Source organism: Cricetulus griseus, chromosome 3 (assembly GCF_003668045.3).
Source record: "Cricetulus griseus strain 17A/GY chromosome 3, alternate assembly CriGri-PICRH-1.0, whole genome shotgun sequence".
NCBI lineage: Eukaryota > Metazoa > Chordata > Mammalia > Rodentia > Cricetidae > Cricetulus > Cricetulus griseus.
Genome location: NC_048596.1, coordinates 275,784,459 through 275,803,056, shown reverse-complemented (window position 1 = coordinate 275,803,056; position 18,598 = coordinate 275,784,459). Strand labels below are relative to the sequence as shown.

The window sequence follows — 18,598 nt, the reverse complement described above, 5'->3', positions numbered from 1 at the left end:
AGAGGAGACTGACCCCACAGGCTGAGAACCACTGCCCTAGAGCATGTGGAGGTAGTATAGTTTTTTACAGAAAGTAGCCAGAGGTTGATCTGAGAACAGATTCCCTGAACACTTCTGGGGCCTCAGTGTTCACTGGCTTAGCCGAGCCTCTGAGGAGTTCCAGAAGAAAGACACAAAACTCAGGACTTCCTAGACCAAATGGCCAACAATGGTCTGTTACTATGACAATCCTACAGAAACCCAGTTCCCAAAAGCAACAGTCTAGGAAGCCAAGCCATTTCCAAACCCACTTCCAGAAGGTTCCCTGCAGGCTGCCTTTGTATCTGGACATCGCTCTGAGCCCTGCCATGTATGTATGCATCTTTCTTTCTTTGTTCTAGAAGACTCGCTACCAGGCGGGCATGAGGAATTCTGAAAATCTGACAGCAAACAACACTTTCAGCAAACCCACCAGATACCAGGTAATTTCACCTAAGCGTGGGCAGACGTAGATGCCACTAAGATGGGTTCAGTTACACGGCTGTGACAACACAGAACACTGTTCCCTCCCTGCAGAGCGCCGGCCCTGTGGCAGGCATTGTGCCATCTACCGAGGGTGCCAACAGGGTTCCTACCGCAATGGCACCTCCAGGCTACTTAGGTGGAGAGACAAATAATAAACGCACAGATGATAAAATATGGCATCAAACTGATAGAAGGCCCAAGAAATAAAGAGTACAATTAAAACTGGAGAAAACCAGGAAGGCCTGGTGGGGGGGGTTGGGTGGGGACATCTTCATGGAGAGGAATGTTGGCCAAGACCTCAGCCAGGAAAAGGAACCTTCCTGGTAAGGGCCGGGCATCACAAAGGCCTCCACCTCAGGGGAAAGCAGAAGACAAAGTCAGAAGGAAGGCAGAGCCCGCCACTCAGGATGGGAATAGTATCCCGTGTTCTCTGAGGTCCAGGAGAGGAGGGTAACTTGGCAGGGGACAGAAATGACTACACTGTCCTCAGCGTCAGTGACTAGGCAGACACACTAGTAAGGAGGACGCAGGGCATGCCTGTCATTCAGATGTAAGGCATGGCCATTTCACTTGGGGTGTGTGAGCAGCAATGGGGGAAAAAAAACACAACGCACAGGAGGTAGGAACTGATGCTGGGTGGGGACCAGGGAAGGAGTGGCACCTCCATGACTCCCAGTGTGTCCTCTTTAGACTGCCAACCTGTGTCAATGCTTGCTACAGAAATTTGGGGGAAGCCTTCTCTCTATGCTTGCCATCCACGTATCCCTTCTGGGAACCAGGCTAACCCTTCTGTTCCGGTTTGAATGGGTTCCTAGCCGTGATGAATGGTAACCATCAGTTATCTGTTGGAACGTGCAGGGCATTCTTTTCCCTGCCTCCCACTCCCCGCAGTGAGCAGCTTCATTCTTGTTCATAATTCCTTCTGGCTGTAATGTGATGTTATCCTGGTTATCACTTTGGGCTGAGGTGAGAAGGTGACATGTCCCTAGTGCCACCTTCCCACAGGGAACGGCTACAGACCTGGCATCTTCCAGACACGGGTCTCTAGTTGAATCTCCTCGCCTGGGTTTCAGAAGCCAGTGGTGCACTAGAGAGGATTTAATTGTTCAATTAAGAACTAGCTCATCCCTGAGAGCACTTGAGTCTTATCAGATGACATGAGCTCAAAATTGGCAATGGGCAAATCTTGAAATTAATCGTGTGCAGAATCGGGGCTGCCCAGGTTGATCTGCTTTGAGCTGTTTCACCAGCTAAATCCTCTGCCAGGGGAGGGCCCCCATTTCTCAGCTTCTTCGAGAAGAGCACAGATTTTCTGTGTCACAGAAAAGATAGCAACTCCTAATAGAAACTGCTGGTCTTGGACAGGACCAGCCACCGAGATAAAGGAAGAATGATTGCCTGTGAATGCCCTGCACCCAGATGAATCACAACCAGCCTCACAGCTGTCCCATGCATCCTACCAGCCCCACAGCTTCTGTCCATCCTGCCTTACATCTCCCAGGCACCCCTGCTGTGATGACAGAGACTGGCTGGTTTGCAGCCTCAGCCTAGGGATGACCTTGGGAAGCTTTGTTCACTTGTATTTTGTCAGCTTGGAGGAAAAAACCCCGGCTACTTATTCAAGTAGTCCTCACAGACAAGCACAAAGGCACTGGGGACAGGGAGATAAGGGACAGCGGTGGGACTGAGAACACCCTGCTTTTTGCACCTGGTCACTCTGGACCAGTGGGGCTGTGTATCTGGGCATCTTTCTGAGTTGTAGTCATCTATTCAGGATCTAAATTAAACTTGAGATGACCCCAAATATCATCTGGAAGCAGGCTGGAAATTAGTAGTTTGCCCCCCCCCCCAGATTCCAGCAAATTTTATGGATAACAGAACTGATTGTCCTTGGCTTAGACCTCACAGCTGATTGTGACCACCTGATTCTCAGGTCACTTCTGTCACCACAGCACACTACCCAGGCACTGGCCTGTCATGCTAGTGCTCCCTCAGAATTCCCTCAGCCCCTGCCTTGCTGAAGCTTGGTGGTCTCCAGTGTGGGATCTGTCTAAACCTCCAAACCCAAGGTGAGGACAAGGAGCCTGAGCCAGCCTTGATCAGTGTCCTGTTGACAGCTGCAACAGGCAAAGCCAAAGGATGAATCTGAGGCTACTTCCGGCTTGTGGGCCTGATGGGAGCCTTCCAGACTGCATACTTCCGCCCCACAGCAGTTTGATGTGCAGAGCCTGCAGCCTTCAGGCTATCTCCCCTTCCCTGCTCTCCAAGCCCTCCCCAGAGCAGCCAGCTCACTGTGTCGTCAGCCTTGCACCCTGTGGCAGAAGTCCTGTAAAATCACAGACTACAGGACACTGCTCCATCACAAGGCCCCTGAGCCTGGCTCCTGCTGTCTCTTCCCTGGGGTTTTAAGCTTTTCAGTCCTTCTACTTTGTGTGGTGGGAAAAAGCGGTTCCTGCAGACCAGGGCAGCCACCTGGAGTCTGACTGACTTACTAGTTCCCTCAGCTGCTTGCTTTAGTTAGGTCCTTTCCAACCTGGGCTCCAGGTCCAAGAGACCAAACAATGGAATAGAATCATGATGTGGATATGTGGATGACACGGCCCAGGTGTGCCTCCTCTCAGAGTTGCCATGTGGCCTGTACCAAGAGTCAATTAGTTAGGGGTACAGACCCCAAAAACACACACCGAGGGGAGGAAACAAGCGGGATCCTAAGTATCCCATAGAATCCAGTACAGCCCACCGTCCAAACAGACCTTAGCTTTATGACATAGTGTCTCCTTACTATGGGTTGTTTTGGGGGGAGAGGATTAATTTTGTTGCTATTTGAAGGCAGTGGTTTGGTTGTTTTTTGTTGTTTGTTTGTTTGTTTTGAGACAGGGCCTTGTGTAGCTCAACCTAGCTGAGAACTTTCTATGTAGCTGAGGTTCTCCTTGAACTCCTGTCCCTCCTGCCCCCCCTTTCCAGATGCTGGGATTACAGGCATGTAACAGCAGGCCTGGCTTCCCCAGGGGGGCGGCATGTTGTAGCTGTCTGATGCTGTGAGATGTGACAGACAAGCTGCCAGCCCTGCTCTCTCTGTCCAGGGTCTCACCAACGCGACCATTGGACCATAGCGTGCGGCTTCTGCCAAGCTCCATTTTGCCCACCTTCCTAGAAAGCTCCAGCTTTTCTGCTCCTGGAGGGCAGCATCACTTCCCCCTGGCTGCATTCACCTCACCCACCCCTCTCCACTATAAATCATGTGCTCTCATCCTGGGCCGTGTTCTTGGCCACCTCGTCCCCCGGGAACCAGGATCGTGTCCCCTCCCACCAGCACCCAAAGGCCACGGACCCCCGGAGTCTGTGCTGGGGAAGTGTTTCCCTTGCGCCTGGTTGCAAGCCTCTGAGACAACCCATTCTCACTCATTGTGCACGTCGTTTGCATCCACAGTCTTCCTACGCTGTAACATCACTAAACAGACTCACCTCATGCTAGCTACAGGCATGTGGGCCCGCCTGGCCTGGCCAGGAGCCAGGGAGAGTGCAGCTTCATAAAGTCAGGACCCGGGGAAGAAAACAAGGAGCTGTCTACAGTCCAGACCAAAGCAGCACCCCCACCCCACCCACCCACCCCACCCCACCCCCACCCACCCCACCCACCCCAACCCATCCCCACCCCCCCACCCCACCCCACCTCCCACCCCCCCCCACCCACCCTCACCCCACCTCACCCCACCCCACCCCCACCCCACCCTCATCCCACCCTCACCCACCCCATCCCACCCTCATCCCACCCCACCCCACCCCCACCCCACCCCACCCCACCTCATCCCACCCTCACCCCACCCCCACCCCACCCTCATCCCACCTCACCCCACCCTCACCCACATAGTGAAACAGAGGAAGTTGTGATGACCACCTTCCCCAGAACCTTCTGGCCTGACTGTCAAGGAGAATATTGCCAACCATTTTATGCTTCCTGGTGGCAATCCCAGCATCTTGTCATTGGGGATCCCATGTTGTCTACCATGCACAGACCAGAGAAACTCAGCCACATGAGGACATAGTCTCCAGGATTGTCTGTAGCCCCACTGTTACTCCCCCAGAGGGCGCTCATTACCTTGGGATGAGGAGCAAGGTCACAGCCCCGCCCCCATGTCTGTCATTCTAATCCATGTCTGTCTGTACATCAAGCCTCTACAGCCCCAATGTAGACTGAGGGCTTCAAAGCAAATCTTTGATTTTCTAGCCTTTGAACCCCCAAGACTGCAGAAACCCCACTCAGATTAAGCACTTTAGTAACCAAGAATGGGCCATGTGTATTCAAGCCCAAAGAATCTGGGGCCAGCAACTCTTTCCCTCTGCAGTAGTCACTGTGAGGTTGCCCATCTGCAGACACCTAAAAAGGCCCCTTCTGCATGAAAGACGTGCCGAGGCAGCCAAGCCTAATGGAATCCAGTTCACAGACAAGCTCCGCACTGCCCAACCACCAGGAAACCAGCCTTTTAATGCAGCTCTGGTTTCCATTTTGGCTAAACCTAAACCTTGCACCCCCCCATCTCCCCACCTGTGTGGCCTTAGAGTTCCTCACACCCTTAGCCCTCAAGTCCTCATCTGTAACAATCCCCCTCCCCCCCAAACTCCATCACTGAGTTTCTGGGGAGATTAAGTGAGATCATTTTTGCAAACAACACTAATGATGCAGCATGCACGTCTGAGCGCTTCTGCTACTGCTGCTGCTTCCCCCTCCTCCTCCTCCTCCTCCTCCCCCTCCTCCTCCCTCCTCCTCCCTCTCTCCCCTCCTCCTCCCTCTCCTCCCTCCTCCTCCCTCTCTCCCCCTCCTCCTCCTCTCTCCCCCTCCTCCTCCCTCTCTCCCCTCCTCTCCTCCCCCCCCCTCCTCCTCCCCCTCCTCCTCCTCCTCTCCCTCCTCCCCCTCCCTCCTCCCCCCCTCCTCCCAGATGCATGTGAGCTGGATCTCATCAGTTCTAAATGGAGCTTGGCAAGCATGTTTTGGAGTGGTCATAAGCATAGCCCTTAGGATATTTTTAGAGACTCGTTTGATTGTGTGGCTCAGTCCAGAGCGCAGCAGATACTAACCACCAGCCAGGCAGGACTGTGATGGCTGCTGCCCCCACAAAGAGGGGCCACTCACCCCCTTCACTTTCAGGCTCTGCATCGTCACCCTCCATCCATCGTGACTCCTTCGCTCATGACAGCGGAAGTGGGGAAGCCATCTGCTTGCTTCACTGAGACAGGGTCTCACCATTAGCCCAGACCTGGAACCGGCACCATCCTCCTGTCTCAGACTCCTCCGGGAGTGTTGGCATTTCAGGCTTACAGGAATGCACCCAGCAGGGACACTCAATTATCGAGGTTTGCCTTGAAAGGCAACTAACTTTAACCGTAACCCTTTCTCTTGGGCCAGCCTAAAAATGTGCAGCCGACGAATGGACTTAATTTCCTAGACTAACAGATACAGAGATAACTCCATTTTCTTCAGTGAGGACCAATTAAGGGCAGGTTTTATTTTTGTGTTTGTCTGGCTTGCTTTTCCTTTGAAGGCCCCAAGAGGTGGGTACACAGTCCTGTGGTGTAGATAACCTGCTTCCTGGACTAGAAGAATGTCCCAGAGAAAAGGATGAGCTACACTTCCGACTCTGCAGGGCTAACACCCACCAAATGAGGACCAGCAGGGGGCAGCTTGCTAATGAGCTGTGGGGGACCCACAGGCTCAGGCAGAGGAGGGCTCACTGGCCTAAGCTCACCCAGGGCTGTGGGTGAAAGAAACTTAGCTCAGGACATGCAAAAATCTTGGGACCCCAGTCTGGAGACATCTCCTTGGCAAGCTAGCCCCACACACCACCACCACTACCACCACCACCACCAATTCAGCCCCACACACCACCAACACCCCACCCCTGCTGAGGGCATGAAGAGAACCATCAGCTGACAGGAAATCCCTTGAAGCCTCTAGCACTTTGCATACAACTCAGTTCCATTTCTCTGTGGTCAGAGAGAATCTAGGACTGAACCACTGCAGGCATCTGAACTCTAGAAGATGCTGCTGTGTCCTCTTGATTTTGGGTGTGGCCAGGTGAATGGGCTCCTGACCAGGGCAGCTCTAGCAGCAGGGAACTCTGGCTCCCTCTCCTCCATGCTTCTCATCTCGAGAAAGAGTCAGAAATCTCAGCTTCCAGAATATTTTTAAACTCTGTGATTTCACAGGAACCCTGAACAACTAGCTGGCAAAATCCAAAGTTCAGCTCCTCTGGGCTTCCTGACACTCGGTGCTATTCTTGGTGTCCCCTCAGCGTGGTTCAAGCTCTGTTCACTAAGGAATACTTACCTTCCTGCCATCGGGAAGCTGGGGCCAAAGCCCCTGCTCCACCATAACTGGGGGTACAGGTCAGACCTGCGGACATCTGGGGAGTGGTCTCTCCTCCATCTCCTCCATCTGCCTAAGAGTGTGGTTGATGGACGCTGGCAACAGCGCTACAAAGATGCAGCCGACTTCCTCCAACCTGACCCTGGTGGCTCTCACGACCAGCACACCACTCACTGTCACCTCTAAGGCTGCAGTCACCTGCACTGACGTGCTAAGATTTCCCAGCATTCCCTGTCTGGCCAGGACAAAAGTGGGCCGAGGGCCTCAAGCACAGCCGCATATCCACGGTTCCCCCTCTCCTTGGTTTGGCTTCCTGTCAACGGGAAGTGACCATAAGACGCTTCCTGAGGGGTATGGAGGCTAAGCAGAGCTCTGTCAGTCTCTCCACTGGGCAGAGCACCCTGGAGAGAGGCACTAGCCTGCTAGTGTCCAGTGCTGACTCCTGGGCTGTAGGAGGGAAAGAGCCCTTGCTGGCTATACCGCCACTGAGCCCTTCTGTGCTTATCGTTTCAGAAAATCATGAAGCGGCTCATAAAGAGATACGTGCTGAAGGCCCAGGTAGACAGAGAAAATGACGAAGTCAACGAAGGTACGTGAGGACTCACTCTGAGGCAATCTCATTCTGAATTTTGCAGGTCAGGGGTCGACCATGGTTCTCTGGGGGCTGGGACTGTGGTGTAGTTGGGGTTCTGTGTCCTTTCTGGAGAAGCCCCTGCTCTTCAGTGTAAGCATATGCAGTCCTGTGAGGCGGGGAGAGCAAGGCCTTTTTCCCTCACTGCTGCAGCAGCTGCTCCAGCCTGAGCCAAAACCCAGAGGCCCCCCCCTGGGGCCCCAACTCTCCTGTCTGGCAACTGCCACCTCCACCCTGACCTGCCTCTTTCCCTCCTCCTCCTCCTCCTCCTCCTCCTCCTCCTCCTCCTCCTCCTCCCTCCTCCTCCTCCTGTAACGATGACTGTGATAGATGGGCTCCTGAACCATCCAGGACTCTCCTAAAGCCGGCTGGTTAGCACATGATTCCACGAGTTACCTTAGTTCCTGTTTGCCGTGTGACATGACCTATCCTCAGGCCAGCCACCAGCTGTGACAATATGGACATCACTGTGGGACATTAGTCCACCTCTCACAGTGATGGCATCCTCCTCAGTTGGCTTCGAGCCCTGTGAATTCAGGATAGCCTAGAAGCCCACCACTCCTACCTTCCTGTGTGGGCATATCTACCTACAGAAGGGTCAGTCTGAACCCCATTTCCAGAACCTGCCACTAGCTCAGCCCCAGCTGCCCATCCTGCTTCTGTTCGGGGTTCTGAGACTGACAACCGCTGTGTTTCTCGGAGGCCCTCCCTCTTCAGTTCCCGCTGGTTACAGTGCAGATGGAAGCGTCTGTGGCGGGCAGGGCCGGGCCCTCGGTCTCCGTTTTAGATAATAGACAGCAGCAGGTGGTTCCCGTGCACACTCTCACGGTTTGAGTTATTTCTCAGTTTGTTTTCAGCAGGGATTCTTAGGCAAGAGGCGGATGCCTTATTATTAATCACACAACACACCTAGGATAAATATTTGCTACCCAGAAAGTCCCTTGTCCATGAGTGGGGTTATCCTGCCTCCCCCGACTAGGGCCACAAGGGCTATCAAAAGAGCACATCTGCTGAGTGACACTTTGCCTCATCTTGGGGTACCCAGCACAGAGCCTGAGAAGCAGCAATGCCCCATCTAGCTGCTGAGCAGACAGAGCTAAGACGCTGAGCTCACTCACTTACCTCTCCTTGTGAGCCCCAATTATGAGATCACCAGGTACCATGTCATCCAGCCGCAGGGGTGTGTGACTGTGTCAGACATGACAGTTTGTGGATGGGTGCCCCATGCCATTTTAACTTGAATGATACCTTGAGCCTGGGGCTTAGTGAAGCCCCCTAGTAAAAATAGGGGATGTAATTGTGTGTGTAAGAGCTCTGCACTTCATATATTTTAGCACACCTGTGTAAGAGATAAGAATAATACACTCGAAAGCAGTGGACTCCCACCGGAATTTAGTCTGCTGTCTAAAATATGAGGAAAGAACCTTTGTGCTTAATAAAGAGATTCCCACAGGCCAGACCCCTTCTAACCATGAGGGTAACTATGGAAACAGAAAATGAAAGTGGCTGCTTGGTGATCCCCTATTAGGGGAGGAGGCAGCCGTAGGCATCAGGGAGGCTGGAATTGGGGCGATCGGGCTGCTTCTAAGAGCAAACGGAACAACAGCTGGCCAGCCCTGGGGCTGCGCCCATTGTACAGAGCCCTGATTTCGGGTGCACAGATACGCAGAATCAAGCAGAGAGAGCCTCTTGCTCACTCTTGACATCTACCTGTAAGGGCTCTGAGACCAACACTGGAGCCAGCAGTGTGTGAAACAGTTGCCAGAAAGTTTGCAGCCCTGAATGCCACCTCTCCAAGCTGTGAAGGGAAAGGGTTTCCAGGAATTGGGGGGGGGGGTGTGGAGGAGGGGAGGCTGTAAGCAGCTGGGTGGCACTTTTTCCCCTGGAGTTCTGTGGGCTCTTCATGATCCTAGCACGCTCCCCAACCTCATCCACCAGAGCAGAGTCCATCCTCCTTCCTGTCAGCGAGTCCATCCTCAGGACGCGTTCTTCTGTCCTTTCAGGTGAACTCAAAGAAATCAAGCAAGACATCTCCAGCCTTCGCTATGAGCTTCTTGAAGAGAAGTCGCAAGCTACGGGCGAGCTGGCAGACCTGATCCAACAACTCAGTGAGAAATTTGGGAAGAACTTAAACAAGGACCACCTTCGGGTGAACAAGGGCAAGGACATTTAGTGCCTGAGGCACCGGTGACTTGTACCAGCATTCCAAAGCCCGACTGGAACATCCGGTCACAGCCCTGTGGGGGAGGGGTCCACCCCACTCCCCTGGGATACAAGGGGATCCCAGGGCTCTGCCCTGGGCACGTGGCTGGCTCTTAGCCCAGGACCTGCCTGGGCCCAGGATTGTGAAACTATACTGTTGGGAGAGGACAGCTACCCCAAGGAGGGAGGCAGTGCCGTCAGACACACCTGAGAGACCAAGGCAGGAAAAGGCCATCTTGGATGCACAAGTGTGCCCTCCCACCTCTCTCAGGACGACAGCCGTGTCCTGGGGCATCAACCCTCCCAGTCCTGCGAGTCCCTTCTCATTCTCCCACCACACACACACACACACACACACTCACACACACACACACTCACACACACACTCACACACACACACACACACACACACACACACACACACACACACTCACACACACTCACACACTCACACACACTCACACACACACTCGGAATGGGGAGGTGGCCTGTGACCTACTCAAGTGCCAGACGAGAACCCAGATAGCCTAATAGCTAAATAGTTCTATTTGTTTATATAAAAAAGTTTAAAAACACTAAATCAAAAATTGTACTGTAGAGAAAAGTTGTCATTGTTTAGAAACAACAAAATCCAAATAATGTATTTTTACCTTTATTAAGATTATCTTGTATTTACTATTTTTACCTAAAATGAGAAGAAATAAAATTACCTCATAAGAGCCTGGGGGTTTCTGAGAGTGTGCTGCTGGCCCATCTGTGGCGGTGGGCCTGGCTTTGGGGACCCGCAAAGTCAAGGATGTCTGGGAGAATGGGACCAAACCCCAGAGTCCACAGCCACCCTCCCACCCCCAGGGAGTTCCTGGCTCCTACCTTCACTGCCAAGTCCCACTTCCCGTTCCCAGACCTGAGCCCAGCCTCTCCAAGGTCAGGAAGGAAGTGGTGAGGGAAATGGCAAGTTTGCTCCCAGCCCTCCTCTGGAGCATCCCCGCCCGCCTGCCAACCGGGCCAGAAAAGGGGCCTCACATCCCAGGGACCTAAGTGAGAGTAGAAAGCAGCCACCAGATGGCGCCCAGCCCCAACCAATGTGCTGGCGTGATTAAAGGAGAGTCCACTGGTCTCAAGGAAACACGGCTGGTGATGCTGACCAGAGTGTGACCAACCGACCGAGTGCCTACTGTGCACCGGCTTCAGGATTATTAATCATACCCATGCATCAGTGCTCCTGTAACCCATGCATCAGTGTTCCTGTGCAACCATGCATCAGTACTCATGCACACCCATGCATCAGTACTCCTGTGCACCCATGCATCAGTGCTCCTGCACACCCATGCATCAGTGCTCCTATGAACCCATACATCAGTATTCCTGCACACCCATGCATCAGTGCTCCTGCACACCCATGCATCAGTGCTCCTGCGCACCCATGCATCAGTGCTCCTGCACACCCATGCATCAGTGCTCCTGCGCATCCATGCATCAGTTCTCCTATGAGCCCATACATCAGTGCTCCTGTGCACCCATGCATCAGTGCTCCTGTGCACCCATGCATCAGTATTCCTGCATACCCATGCATCAGTGCTCCTGTGCACCCATGCATCAGTGCTCCTGTGCACCCATGCATCAGTGCTCCTGTGCACCCATGCATTAGTGCTCCTGTGCACCCATGCATCAGTGCTCCTGTGCACCCATGCATCAGTGCTCCTGTGCACCCATGCATCGATGCTCCTGCGCACCCATGCATCAGTGCTCCTGCGCACCCATGCATCAGTGCTCCTGTGCACCCATGCATCAATGCTCCTGCACACCCATGCATCAGTGCTCCTGCAACCCATGCATCAGTACTCCTGTGCATCCATGCATCAGTGCTCATGTGTACCCATGTATCAGTGCTCATGTGCACCCATGCATCAGTTCCCCAAATCTTCACAGCAACCCTAGAAGGGTCAGGTTTCCAAATTCAAATATCTGGAAGATACTCTGAAAGAAAAAGAGAAAAAGGAGATATATGTATGCACAAATACATCCACACACAGTTGCCGGTGTGCACTATATGTGTGTGTGTGTGTGTGTGTGTGTGTGTGTGTGTGTGTGTGTGTGTGAACCTGAGTGATGGATGATTTTTCAACTTTGCAATGTTGTCAAAGCTCTTCACTCGGTAGGAACCATACTCTCCATTTGGGTTTTGCTGGGTTATTGACACAGCACAGTATGATAGCAGCTTGAGGTGCTAGGTGGCAGCTGTTCCTAGGCAGCCATGTGATCATATGCACCGACAGGCAACACCCTACAGGGAACTTAGTGGCTAGTATTTTTGGATACAGGTACCCTGTGAGACATTCCAGTAGGTGGCTTTGGCCAACTGAGCACAGGTTAGTCCATACTGCTGTTCTGTAGAGTAGGTATAATAAATGCATTTTGTCTTAGAATATTTTCAACTCATGATGGGTTTGTGTGTACTCCCCTTAAGTCCAGGAGCGAGCATGTGCACATATATGCAGAAAGATCAGACTTTCATTTAAGGTACTTAATTGCAAAAGCTGTTTGCTTAACTCTGCTGTAAGAAAGCAGCAGGTAGGATGAAGTGATGAATAGAAATGAAGTTGGTCCCAGTACCCAGGGATGCAGGAATGGCACATCCCCACTTATTGCTAATCCAGGCCATTTTGCCAAATCTGCCCCATTTGGAAGGGCAAGGGAAGTCAACATTTGTTGGGCTCTGGCTGCTGAGATAGGCAGCTAAAGAAGATTTTGCAATGAATATTCCATATCTAAGTCTTCCCAGCCCCACCTGTACCTCAACCCAGGCCTTGAAGACGATGCAAACTCAGTAACCCATGGGCACTTAGCAATTATAAATTCCTACCTTTAACCTGGGGACGGTAGAGGGATTGTGGGTGTGTTTCAAAGAACTTCTGGGTCTAGAGAGATGGCTCAGTGGTTAAGAGCGGCAGCTGCTCTTCCAGAGCACCTTGGTTGGATTCCCAGCACCCACATGGGTGCTCACAACCTTCAGTGACTCCAATCTAGAGATCTGATACCCTCCTCTGGCTTCTGCGTGTACTGCATGCACGTGGTATACCAACATACATGCAGGCAAAAATAAATTAAAAAGTAGAACTATCAAGTCTGTGGGTGCCTTTTAGGCTGTGTGCTGATCTCCAGAGAGAGAATGCCTTCCTCTTTGTCATCATCCTTCAGGCTCCCGAGCCCACACAAGATGAATGCTTGCATGCAGCAAGACTTTACTCAGTCTCTGGCTAGGACCCAGTAGTCCCTTTCCAGCCAGGACTCTGGATAGAGAGACACACGCTTGGTAGGAAGAGCAAATGATCTGACCGGAGAGGACAAATTACCAGTGTTTCTGGAATATTTCCTTTCAGATCTCCCACTTATCGTCCTCAGAATTCTGATAAACGAGTCTGAGGCAGAGCATTCCATTTCCCTATCTGCCTTCAGCCGGAGGCACTTGGCAGCTCTGTTTTCAAACTGTGTGACACCCTTTTCCTAAAAAACCTAAGCTTCAGATCTGCTCCTCGAAGAGACAAAGGAAAACAAGCCCCACTGTAGAATTAAAACTGGAACCAAGACTGATACCATCCATTAGGCTTTCAGAGCCGTCCAGGAGTGGCCTGATGGCTGCCAGATGGGCGAGAGGGGAGGGGGCAGATTGCTTTCAAGAGGACAGCCTGGGACTGAATGAAGCCTGGCGGAGCTCACCAGGCTGGAGCTTAGTGGTGAGCTCCTCACCTGCCTGAGTTTGTGCACCCCACCCCACGCCTGTGGCCCCCATACCTGTGACACCCCCTGGTGCCTTTGACACACCTGTGCCTGTGACCCTCACTAAATTGGCAGTGCCGGTGGGGGAAGCAGTTCACGTAAACACCAAGCCAGACAGGGAAGAAGGAAACAGAAACACAGCACATGGCAGAGGCACGGGAGCTGCGCAGCCTGTCCCCTGCAGCTCTGCCCACTTGTCACCATGCTGTCTCCTGTATGTTTAGTATGCAATGCACATTTGGTGTCTGTCTCGACTGCCCAAAAGGAAGATCAGGAGTGACCCAGAGCTAGTCTCCATTACATATTAGACTAGAGCCAAAGAGTGGCACCCAGGGAAGCCCTGCTAGGGTCCTCCCAGGCCCCAGATGTCTGAAGCTCCTGCAGGCATACCATCAGACCCTGAAAAGCTCTGTGCATTTGCAGAAAAGGCAAGCCATGCCCTGCTGTATTTCTGTCCAGCTGTGGCTGAGCTATGTGGCCCCACTCCCTGCAGTCTGAAGGATGTCCCTCTGCCTCCCCAGCCACGGCACCACTCCCTGCCCCCCCCGGGGGGGGCTCCCAATCAAGCCTCTGGGGTAAGCAGAGAGTGAGTGTGGAGGTCTTCCGTCATTTGTCACTTTCAATGGCTTCTAATGGGACTCAACAAGTCCTACTGACATTTCCCAGACAAAGCCCCCAATTAGCCGTGGGCCTGCGGCTGACAAGCGTGCCCTCACCCTGCCTGTGGAAGACTACCTCCTTCCCTCGCAGTGAGGTCCCTGACAGGTCTGACTCCAGGGAAGTTCCTCACACGGAGGCGGCAGGCCTGGGAAGGCTGTGACACCCTGAAAACAAGTAGCTTCATGGACCGTCACTCCTCCGAGGGCTCTTTACTGCTTCGTGAACTGCAGTGGAGAGGGATGGCACTGGGAGACTGCCCGAGGAGTTCTGACCTACCTGTGCAGCCAGGCAGGCGCACCTTCCCCTCTTGTTTAGCTCCTCCCTTCGCCTCCTGCAGGGAGAAAGAAGGAAACTTGTGAGAGGGAGACTTAAGCCAACTTTCTTTGTCCTGGAACTCAATGAAGCTGTTTCCAGTGGGCTCCCAGGCTCAGCTAACTCACCCTCACTGATCCCAAGAAAGAGTCACAGGGGTTTGACAACACCATGGGGACACTACCCGCCCACTAACTATTCCTCTAACAAACACCTATTCCCTTGCTTCAGAAAACGTATGGCACAGGAAGTGGGGGGAGGAGCACGGGGGGGGGGGACACTAAAGTGGGGCTGGGATTCCCAAAGGCTTGAGTCTTCAGAGAAAAGAGAGCTTCGGAAAACATGAGTTTGGGGGAGCTGGCAATAGACTATTTCTGGACTCTGGCATACCCCAAGGTGCCTTCCAGCAGCCTGAGAGAGAATTGGAAGCCACCAAGGAGCACAGAGAGGCCAAGGCAGCAGGCAGGGAGGCCCAGTTGGAAGAGGGGTGTCCTGGTACCCTAGAGATCGGGGAGTAGACCTGGGCCAGCTCTACTCACTGGAAGTAGTCAGGAAGAGCTCAGGCGTGCCAGTGGGCACCTAGCCCTGTACCTGTGAAGAATGAGGAAGAGGAGGAAGGGGAGGGGCCTCCTCCAGCTCTTGGTGTTCTCTTATAAAAGTAAATTTGAACACACTGATCTCAGATCCTCGTGTGTCTGAATCAGAGAGGTGGGATGAGCACAGTCCACTGGTATGGTGTCAGCCACACTGACAGGCTAAAGGCCGATGTATTCTTTGGGCAATTGACAAGCAGAAGCCACCTGCTGGTCCACCAGCTTATGTCAGTGGCTCCCACCTTCTCATGACAGGCAGGGAATAGGGGAAACCCATCCACCCACGTCATTTCCACGCAAGAATCAGGTGAGATGTGGCAGGTGCAGACACCAAGAAAGCAGACATTGGGCATGGGATACTGGCCTTACGCCCCAGCCAGCAGATGCCAGTACCTGATGCCGGTGCGGCCAACCAAAGGCACAATCCTCCCCACGCTGTCAACAGCTGACCAAAAAAGCAAGGCAACTTGTAGTTTTGCCTCGAGTTTCACACAAGGGTGACCACGGGGGTGCTGAACAGAAGAACACGCATCACATTTCCCCGGCTGTCTACAAATGAACTGGAGGGAAAAGAGCTGTAGAGGAGGAGGAGGAGGAGGAGGAGGAGGAGGAGGAGGAGGAGCAGGAGCAGGAGGAGGACGGCGGAGGGGAGGGGAGCAGGAGGGAGGACTGGGCGCAGTGCCCTCACCCCTGGGTAAAGCCCACCCCTGCTGCCCTGCTTCCTACAGCTCTTCCAGCTCTTCCGTACGGTGACTGTCACATGTGACTTCTTAGTTCATCACCAAATGCCACTTTTGTTCGAGCTAAATTGCAGTGGGCGTCCTGAGTCTGGTGGATGCAGAAACATCACCCTCACTCCCTTCCCACCCTTCCCTGGGCTAGGTCTCAAGCTTCCACAGTTAAGAGACATCAAGGCCGGAAGCTGTTCACACACTCTATTCTTCTTGAGGGCTCATGAATTCTGAGCAGACAAGGAGAACCAAGGAGGGTGTGCAAGGCAAGGGACTTGAGGGACTGCTCAGTGGCCTGGCTATTTGGGCCCCTTAGGGTTAGGAGAAGAGCTGTCTTGCTCTGTTCAGGCTTCTGGCTCTGGCCCCTGTGGGGGCATCTATCTGGAAATGGAGGTGCCCCACAGGAAGCAAAGCAGGAGAGTCAGAAATGATGCAGGCATGGTGACCACATTCTGACCCTTGTTTGTGGGATTGGTCCTCGGATATTCCAGAAATAACCAGAAGACACTGTGTGGATGATCAATTTCTGGCTGTTGCTATAAATAGGACCTATGTAGCCTCATTTTGTACAGGCTGATGGAGTCAACTATTGGCATTACATAAATACAAACAAATATTGGATTCTGGGGACATCTACAGCCCCCCTCCTGCCCCCATGACCCCCCTCCCGCCCCGCAAGACCACCATGGGGAGCAGATTGACAGCCGCCACGCCTCGGACTCACCACTTTTCAAATGCCCAGACTTGAGGGAGCAGAGGACGTGGCTCTTTGGGTCACTTCAGTGATAGCAGAGAACAGACTCCAGGGTTTCAGCTCTGCATCAATAGACCCCAGCAAGGTATGAGCAAAGTAGAACCCCCCTCCCCTGCATTCCAGATCTACAGAACTGAAGTAGCTGTCACCAAGCCAGGCCAGGGAGTCCTGCTGAAGACAAGCATTCTATTGTAGCCTCACTGACCTCGGCTTCACGTGCAGACACTTAGCATTATCATTGTCATTGTCATCTGTCACCAGCAGTGTAGATACAGTGACTGACTGCTATGTGCTTCAGAAAGGCCATACACCCCGTGGTAGTTTTCCTTCAGAGATGTCCTGGGATTCCTGAGCCTGTCTGTCTGTCTGTCTGTCTGTCTGTCTGTCTGTCTGCCTGCCTGTCTGTCTCTGAATGCAGTGTAAGGGGGCATGATCTGACTTGCACTGAGGCTGCAGGGAGAGGGAGGAAATGATGGCGCCTCCAGCCATTCAACACAGATTCTCAGTGCATCTCACAAATGCCCACCTTGCAGTCTGCCTCCTGCCCAAACATGGGACGTAGAGGACGTGTGTGTAGGTGACATGTGGGAACAGTTCCCGGGAAACAGAAGAACACAGACTGTGAGGATAGCAAGTGCATCAGATTTTATTGCTGTAAAACACCATGACAGGCGGGCGGTGGTGGCGCACGTCTTTAATCCCAGCACACGGGAGGCAGAGGCAGGAGGATCTATGTGAGTTCGAGGTCAGTCTGGTCTACAAAGGCACTTAGAGAAACCCTGTCTCAAAAAAAAAAAAAAAAAAAAAAAACAATCAAACAAAAACAAATAAAACACCACGACCAAAACAACTTAAGGAAGAAAGGGTTTATTTTGTCTTCTGGCTCTAGAGGGCTGCAGTCCTGAAGGCATGGCCCCGTGGAAGGAGCAGAAAGCTGGCTGGTCCATTGAATAAGAAATGGGGCTGACTATGAACTCTCATTGCCAACCTCCAGGGACTTGCTTCCTCCAGATGCAAGGCTGCATCTCCTAAAGGCTCCACCAGGAAGGGGATGAAGTGTTCTAATACATGAGTCTATCAGAAACATTTCTCATTCAAGCCGCAACACTAACTAAGTGTTGTCAATCCGCACTCAGCTTTTGTGCACAGCTATCCACAGGTCAACTCTCCAAAAAGACAAGACATGTACTCTAGTCTGCTGCATGTACCTGTACCTGACACCATGCTGCTCCGCTACAGCAGAGACGGGGGGGGGGTATTTGAAGGTGGGACTGTAACTGCTGAACCCCAACACAGAACCCGAAGGGAAGAGGACAGGTGGGGGAAGGTGAAGAGAAAAGTGACTCCATACAGGTCCACCCGGTGGCAGACACCTGCAGGTTCCCCCAGGATGTTTAGAGGTGTCATCTTCATGATGGGCCTCAGTGGAGTTTACATCCAAAGCCAAGGAGCCTGGGTTTGTGTGACCTCTGGCAAGTCGTAACAGGACATGAGGGGTGGGTGTCAGCCCTGAGTCCCAGTTGAAAGATGCACACTGTTCTGAGGCAGAAGCTCCGCGGCCAGAAACTCAGATGTTTCCCATGACTGCTGTGCTATCTGTTCTGTGGAGTGTCTGGGTGACTTCTCAAGAAAGAGGAAAATGGCTGTGCCGGACTGCAGCGTCTACGGTCCCAATGACACCTACCTTCCATTTCTCAAATGCCATGAATCCCTTTGCACATTCATGCCTGGACCAACCACGTGATTTGTGTTAGCCAATAAGACACTCACAAATATAGAAGGAGCAATAGTTTGATGAGTTCATGAAAACCAGGGCTTGCCTTACAGCAGGCAAGCACCGTGTTGTAAATAAGTTCACATACCTCATGGAGTATGACCACAGAGAGAAACATCGACAGACAGACGGGGGCTTCTTGAACTTCCAGCCCAGCTGAGCCCCAGCTGACAGCAACCCACAAGTGATCCAGCCCCAGAGAGCAGAACCACCACCCAGCTGAGCCTTGGCAGCCAGAGGATCCGAGACGGCTCGGTGGTTAAAAGTGTGTGCACGCTGTTCCTGCAGAAGACCTG

General features: G+C 52.7%; 1 protein-coding gene across 1 annotated transcript in view; it reads left to right on the top strand.

Annotated features, from left to right (window-relative positions):
- Window positions 1–9,672, top strand: part of Trpc7 (transient receptor potential cation channel subfamily C member 7) — a 156,662-nt gene extending 146,990 nt beyond the window's left edge. The window contains exons 13-15 of the mRNA XM_027409603.2: window positions 381–461; window positions 7,382–7,457; window positions 9,503–9,672. Coding sequence (XP_027265404.1) covers window positions 381–461; window positions 7,382–7,457; window positions 9,503–9,672 — 327 coding nt within the window. The remainder of the gene's footprint in view (window positions 1–380; window positions 462–7,381; window positions 7,458–9,502) is intronic.
- Window positions 9,673–18,598: the final 8,926 nt, after the last annotated feature.